This window comes from Coccinella septempunctata, chromosome 2, assembly GCF_907165205.1.
Source record: "Coccinella septempunctata chromosome 2, icCocSept1.1, whole genome shotgun sequence".
NCBI classification, from domain to species: Eukaryota; Metazoa; Arthropoda; class Insecta; order Coleoptera; family Coccinellidae; genus Coccinella; species Coccinella septempunctata.
Window position 1 is genome coordinate 10,241,428 of NC_058190.1, and position 8,267 is coordinate 10,249,694.

At 32.6% G+C, this 8,267-nt stretch overlaps 1 protein-coding gene across 1 annotated transcript; it reads left to right on the forward strand.

Annotated features, from left to right (window-relative positions):
• The first annotated feature begins 1,819 nt into the window (after nucleotides 1-1,819).
• LOC123306710 lies at nucleotides 1,820-3,506 on the forward strand. The gene is made up of 2 exons (XM_044888830.1): nucleotides 1,820-2,111; nucleotides 2,829-3,506. Exons 1-2 carry the CDS (start codon nucleotides 2,109-2,111, stop codon nucleotides 3,378-3,380), a joined length of 555 nt encoding a protein of 184 aa, XP_044744765.1. The 5' UTR covers nucleotides 1,820-2,108; the 3' UTR covers nucleotides 3,381-3,506.
• The last annotated feature ends 4,761 nt before the right edge of the window (nucleotides 3,507-8,267 follow it).

Below are 8,267 nucleotides of genomic sequence, written 5' to 3' on the forward strand. Positions count from 1 at the left end.
ACATCATTTTCCGTTCATTTTAAAGTTTCATAATTTTTAGTATTACAAATTCAGATTAAAATGCAGCAAAATACACGTTAGAGCTACCCAATAAGTTTCAAAGCAAAGATGATAATGAAAAATGCGTTTTATCCAAATATAGAATCCTGAATGGTTACATTACTTCGCAAATAATTCCATTGAAGTACAAATTTTTAAAGATCCAGTATAATGTGAATCCAACTCCTTTGAGCAGAACTATGGAATAGAACGCTGCTGAGCACGCTTAAAATTTAGTGTTATCGATAACACTGCAGTAATGAATTTAATTTGACTCGAGCTTGTTCAAAAAAAATACCCAGAAAAATTTTTCTGGAAAACTGCCACAGATGTACTGATAGGTATAAGAAATTATGTCAAATAATCAGAAGCATGTTTATGATAGCCCTACCTCAACATCAATTTTTTTTTCTAATTTCAGCCTTATCACATCGCAACTCATAACTTTCTTTGGATAGAAGGCAATCTCCTTATTCCTTCCATTCTGCTTCTTATATGTACACCTATCAGCCACACAGATGATAATTTCTGCTTTTTTTTCGGCGTGGCTAACGTTACTTTTCAGTTCAGGATTCGTGAAACGAATAAGCGCAGGTGCCTTACTGACAAATGTGAAGGAATTATCTAGCACGGGTGGTGTTACTTCATACGTACCGCCGATCGAGCATAGCGCAGGTGCCGTAACAGCCTTACGAACTTCAGTTCGGCATGACGAAATTGCACGAAGTTACTGACATGGGTGCTGTTATTGTATATGCATCAGGGACACCCTGCATATGCCTTTTCAAAAAGGATTTCAAAAGCTGACAATTTTACTTTTGAGTCTTCGAACAGACTGTAAGCAACGAATTTTAATTGTCTTCCAACTTTTGCCTTGATTATTAGAGCACGAACGCGACAAAAAATATCAATGTACTTAATTCGCCTTTAAGGGAGAGCGCCCACCAAAGTAGCGTAGCACTCACATAGCAGATACATGACAAAGGCGATGCATAATTTTCAGATATCGCACATCTGAGTAAAGTGTCAGTTGCGTGAAATATGTCATTCTCAGTCCATATCTGATAATTATGCATCGCCTTCGTCATGTATGTGCCATGTCAGTGCTACGCTACTTTGGTGGGCGCTCGCACTAATACAACGCGATATAATTCGAGAATACGGAAAATTTTCAGTCGCCCTCGTAAATTTTCAAGGTCACCTTTTGTATTGTTTAGTGGTGCAATGTTTGAAATAGTGGTTTCATTTTTTTTACAACTTTACAATATGGGAAAATATAATGGGAATATTAAACGTCATTTATAAGATATTTTTAATTCGATTAAATGTATTTTATTACGATTGGCACTATTGTACCGTTTTTACCCAAAGTTTCGCCAGTGTCGTTCTTACACCACTTGACCCTACATTTTTCACAGGAGTGATTGGTGCCATTGATGGATCAAATATAAATATAAAAGTCCCTACTAGTCAACATGATAGCTATGTTGATAGATATATGCAGTATTCAATAAAAGTGAGAGCAGTTTGTTCAGCATCACATATACTGATATATATATATGTTTGTGGGTTTCCCTGGGTCAGCTCATGATTTAAGGGTATATGAAAAGATAAAATGATCAAAATTGAGCAATAATATTTTTAATCTTTTTCAGTATTTTTTTTTTCACTTCTCAATTCTTTCGAGATATGGAATCTAACGGACCAATATATTTTCCAGCAGACAGACATTTATAAGGAGACAGTGCATTTTTCATAAAATCTTGGCTCATGACTCCCTATAAGCAAAATAATAATTTAACAAGAATACAAAAGTATCATAATGTAATAAATGGGAATATTGACGAGATATAATTACGTTAAGATACGCGAGCGTATCTGACAAGTGATTCCTTTACTAACCCGACAATCATAGAAGAGAAGGGGTAACTCGGAAAAGCTGGCAGGTAGAAAAAATATTAGGGGTATCTTTCTCATTTTATACCGATACTTTGAACAGTAAAGTGCTAGTCCCATTGAGATTGACCAGTCAAATTTGAAGTTGCGTGTTGTGTTGTGTGTATCTGAAAATGGTGAGTTGAATTTAGTTCATAATAGTAGGTATTCAGATAGTAGTTTTAGTATTTGACTAATTTTTTTTCTCCGAAAGTACCTAACCAATTATTACAGATAAAGATTTCAGAAATTGCCCTTAAAATTAATTTTTTATTGCGTTTGTTTATTTCTAGAAGTAGATGCAGAATTCAACTTATCTTTTTGATATTAAAGTGACCATAAGTTCCAGAAATATCTCGAAAATTGTCCCTTATCCTAGTTTTCTTGTTTGATTTGTTCATTTCCAAAACTTTGGAATTTTATATTTTGAAAATTGTCCTTGATCTTAATTATCTTGTTTTGTTTGTTCTTGTTAGAACTTTAGAAGTTCTAGACAAACCGACACAAACATTGTTCATAACTGAATTCAAATCAGACTATTACGAAAACAAAAAATCTATCCTATATCGAGGAGAAAATACAAGGAAAAATAAGGAAAAGTAAAATCTTAAACACTTTATCATATGAAAACGATATAAATGCAGCAAAAATGTTTCTCAATCATTATACCCTTAATTCATTATTTTAATTCCCTAGTTTGTCTTCAGTTCTGGAACCATATTATTATCTTTACTCAAAATCAGAACACAGATTCACAACAGCTTATAATACTAAAAGCACAGTCACATATGTTGCTCATTTAAGAATAATCTAGTGATCGAAGCAACAACAAAAATTGAACACATTTTTTCCAGGTCTCCAGGATGGATAATATCAACAAATTCGAAGTTAAAAAGTGCATCATGGCTATTTCGAAAAAGTTGAGAGAACCTCAGAGTTCCATGAATAAAAATCTTCGAAGAAGGGTATTGATTGTTAACATGCACAACCAAATTCTGAAAAGAATAGGCGCTGATAATCCGCCGAAGAAAAATGAAAAATCACACGTACCACCATTGACGCCCGTGGAAGAAATGATTGAGCTGGATAGGAGACTGGAGAAATCCTTTAAAATATCGGATGTTTTAGACGGCATAGTTCAGGGAATATTCGATCCTGTGAAATCAAACGAAAAAATCGCCAGAATGTGTCATCAAGAAAGGCCCGTTAGGACCTTCAGACATAGGAATTTCATCCATGAAACACCCAAAAGGGCTGTGTATCAGGGAGAATTAGCGGAAACGAATGTGCGTGAGTCCCATTCTGACAATTTAAATCCAGTGAAACATTGTTCGAAAGAAGGATGTTTGTTCTACGAGGAATACGTTTTACAAACTGGACGTCGGAAAAGGAGACGGCAGAAATGATTATTTTCTAATAAAATTGTATATGTATATAGTGTAATTTTTTCCTGTACTATATGGCACTATTTGCTTTCCAAACTGTAACATGTATATCCCCATGAATTTTGAATTTTTTTTTATATAATATAAATGAACACCATTTACATCCATATTGAAGTAATTTGATTGATAGATAATTTTTTTCATAAATACTTGTAACAGTAGAGTAGAGCTTCGAATTATACTTATTTTTTAAATATTACTCCAAATCTCAGAAGAAAAGAAAGAGCACTGAAAAACTAGTGGTAGTTAATCAAGCAGATTCAAAGGACGTACACTCCAACTATTTTATACACAAATATGTATATAAGAAAAAGTAATTTGACAAATGAAAATTTTTTCGTGATATTTGAATTGTAAATATGTAAATACTGTATCTGAATTGATTATACATGAATTGTTCTGTATCATAAATAAATTCTTTATAACAAATGAATATTTCTTTTTCCCACAAATTTCCAAAAAATATATAGGTATCACAAGATTGAAATTATTAAGATAACAATAAATTGAAGTTAAAGCTTCATTTTTGATATTCATCGATTTATTTGAATTGTCTGATACGTACCTTCTCTAGCAAACAATATAAATTGAAAGCATTGTTCTGTCCATTGCAAATCATTTTTAAGATATTTAAATTTTCGCAAAAAGGAAAAAATTCAATGCTATAGCTCATGAAAAAAATTTATAAATGCATCAAAAAGCATGCATGCATAATTGTGATTTCATTCGTCATATATATTCGGGATTCCAAAGATTAGTCATTGAAGTACACACTATAATAGAATTGATTCAAGAATCCATGTGAATGTATCCAAGAATACATGCTCATGCAGGTAAGTGAGGGAGAATAAATTTTATATTTTTGTTTTCGATCGAATAGCTATTTCGAAAAGAAAAACATATTCTTCAGAACTAAGGGCAAAGAAACTGAATGCTCTTGTTTCAATATACATTATCTTAATTTTAGGGATTGCTTTTATTTCGATTATACAAAAAAATAGAAGCTAAACATTCAATTGATTTTTTCGATGAAGTATCAAAAAGATGTTGACCTTTACGCATTATTCTCTAAATGAGTCATATTCAATTATCCTACTTCTGAAAAAATATAATGGCACTGTATGATAAGAACTGAAAATGGAAATTCATGGAAACTATTCAAAATAGTTTTAGTGAGCAGTAACGAAATTCAGGAATTCCTTTGGAACTGACAGAAAGTTTCTCATTATTTGGATTTATGATTCCGATTAGTGATTAGCTTCAAAGGACCCAATATTGTTCCTTCATATCACCAGAGTACCTGCTGAAGTAATAAAAGTATTGGTGAATACCAGAAGTTATTCGAATGCGTTATCAGCACCATTAAGAGAATAATGCATCCCTCAAGGTGGTTAGGTACCTGTTGTTCAATAAATTTCAGGCATAATTAACATGAATACCCAGTAGAATGAAAGGAAATTGAAAACGAATAATGAAGACATCGACTGATATCATTTTTCCCACTCATTTTATTTGGATTGAACCCAAAATACGAAGGTTTTATTCATTTATATCCATATAACCTCATCATTTAATTTATAGGTATATTTTCTATCTTGATTCTGAGATTTAGTTGTTGAATGGCTTTTATGGGTTTGTACAACTTTTCAGAGGTTTAATGTTTGATAATGTTTGTAAAAAGCCGAAACATGTCATCTGTGTTATCTAAAACTATAAGGTTTTATGAAAATTTCGAAGTGTTTTCAAGACCTTTTACTTTTTCTTAATATGAAAATATTCCGGATCCGGTTCCAAGTAATAAGGAGGATTGAATCAATAATTAATTTCTGTGTTTTGGCTTTTCAGAATGTGAGAATCTCAACGATGACTACTTAGGACAATTTTATATTACCGACAAAGATAGCGCTTTTTTAACTGAAGCAGTTGAATAAAGGACAATTGCAAATTTTGGTGCCTGTGGGCAATTTACTTCGAAATAATGAGATTGTCCAGGAGCGTTTGGAAGAAGTTAGGTATTTCTAAAATAAACAATGAAAAAGGCACTTTATATGGAAGAAATTTTGGAGAAAACGGTTCAAGAAAACGATGATACAGACCTATTGCAAATGGAAATGGCGCATTTGAACTGAGAGAAAGTTTTTCATTATTTGGATGTATGATTCCGATTAGTGATTAGTTTCAAAGGACCCAATATTGTTCTTTCATGTTACCAGCGTACCTGCTGAAAGTAATAAAAGTATTAGTGAATACCGTAGGTTATTCAAATGCGTTATCAGCATCATTAAGGGAATGATGTATCCCTCAAGGTGGTTAGGCACTTTTTGCTCAATAAATTAAGGTATAATCAACATGAATACCCAGTTGAATGAAATGAATTTAAATACGAATACTGAAGATGTTGACTGATCTCTCAAAAATATTTGTATGGGCTATATTAAATGTACATATCAAAAAAAAAAAAAAAATCAAAATCAAAATCTTTATTTCCCACAAGACAATAATTACATTGTGTCAGGAACGTCAAAAACTCTTAAAATTGAAATATAAGTACAGAATATAAAAAATTATATTACTGTAGGTACAGGACAGTCAAAAAAATCCTGAACAGTATAAAAACATTTTTGTAACAAAAATGCTTTAAGATGTCTCTTAAACATCTTAAGCGTTAAACTTGACCTAATATTCTCAGATAAATGATTGAAAATACGCGGTCCCATATAGTTAGGAGCATTTTGAGCAACCTTGTATTTTGCAACCTGGGTATGAATTAATCCTTTTCGTCGTGTATTCATGTTATGAATCTCTCATTACGTTTGAAAGAGCCTGAGTTGCAATAAATATAACATGCAACTTCAAAGATATATAGACTGGCAAGCGTCAAAACATTGCCGGACCTGAAAGCCAGTCTGCCGGTTTCTCTCCTAGGGATGTTAAAAATGCACCTCAAAATTGCCTTCTGTGCAACAAATACATCTTTTGCTCTGGTTGAGATGCCCCACAAGCAGATTCCATATCTAAGACGAGATTCTACTTGTGCATAATAGATACTCACAAGCTGGCCAACATCTAGTACCGCCTTCAAGTTCCCGAACATGTAATAGAAAGAGCGCAACTTCGAAGCCAGGCCCCCACAGTGCGACATCCAGTTGACGTTTTCATCAAATTCAACTCCAAGAAACTTGACCGTACATTTGGACAGGAGTGTATCACCGAAATCCAGTCGTAACCCAACAGACGGCTGTTTATAGTTATGAAAACGAATTACTTGGGTCTTCTTGGTATTGAAATATAGATCGGGGTTGTTGAAAAACTTGCAAGCGGCGTGCAGTAATTTCTCAATTTCTTCCTTCAATAATAACACATTTGTTGAAGACTTTAAAAAAGATATATCGTCCGCATACGCAACGAAATCGTGGAGTATACTGGCTCATATATACTTTTGACACTTGATACTTTGAAATTCAGCCGCTGAGCGAACTCAGTTTTTAAAGCACTGCTCTCATTCATTGCGACAGCGTTCAACGCTGAAATGATATAATAAAATACAGAGTATAAATGAGCAGCTGTTAGAAAATTTTAGGGGTGATTTCATGTCAAAAAAAGTGTGGTTCCTTCATATATTTATTTTGAGCAGTCTATGCCTAGGATACATACGCAACTAATGATGACTACTGAAAAGTAATTTTCATATGTTTTCTCAGAAACCAGAAAACTAACAGATTAAGTGAAATTTATTTCATTCTATTTTGATTTGGGGTCGCGTAATGCGAATAATGAACAACAAACCTCCTCATAGTGAAATTGATTGAATTTCATTATAGACATATAAAAACATATAAGAGTCATTTTTGCAAATTTAACACCTTGCTTTTTCGTTAGATTTCTTAGCTGAATCATGATTTTTGTAAATCTAGTATCTCTAGTTCAACTGTCACGCATCGTAATGTTATATTATTTAAGATTATCTCTTTTCTTTCAGCAAGCAAAATTTTTTTTTAACGACAATATCTGTGAAAAAGTTTTGTGCAGCAGTTGAGAATTGTATGTTGCCGATAAACAGGTCTAGTTTTATTACAATTTTATTCAAATTAATATACCTCAGAAATATTTATTTTAATCTATTAATAATTTTCAACCATCTATATTAGTTTCATCCACCCAACCGATCTTTCAAAAGCAAGAAATAATATGAATAAAAAGTAAACACTAATTAGTAAGTATATGTGTGATTTTAATTCTGGGAACAATTTGTCATTATAATTTTGGGAAAGATTTGTCAGTGGGAGATTGCGCAGAAAGAATCTGCCAAATGAGAGGTATAGGTACTAAAAGAAAAATTTCAGGTACATATTTCATTCCATTCGTACAGGTCGAACAGTGAAGTTAGAGATATTTTTATTGAAATTGAACTTGTTTGTTGTGTGTTCTGTGGAAACGAATTATGTAAGTTGAATTCTAATAATTCATTTCATCTTCGATTATCCTAAGAATACAGAGAAATAAATTTCTTTACATCTCTTTCCGTTAGCATTTCAAACGTTCATTTGCATAATTTTCCACAGTCTTTGAGATATATGAATGATGGGAGAATAATATTTTTACTTTGTTTGTTTCAGTTTTGGAAAATCTCAAAAATGGCTTGCTGGGAAACATTTATATTGCCAACGAAGATAGCACTCTCTACCGTGGAAAAACTCGAGTACTTCCAGGAAGAAGACCTGCAAAAAGTAGTGGTGATAGAAAATCTAATCAAGAAGAATGAGGATGTGCAGAAACGATTAGAAGATATAACTTTCTATGGGAGTAGTAAATCTGTAAACTTTGATGAAAAATCGGCGATTCTAACAG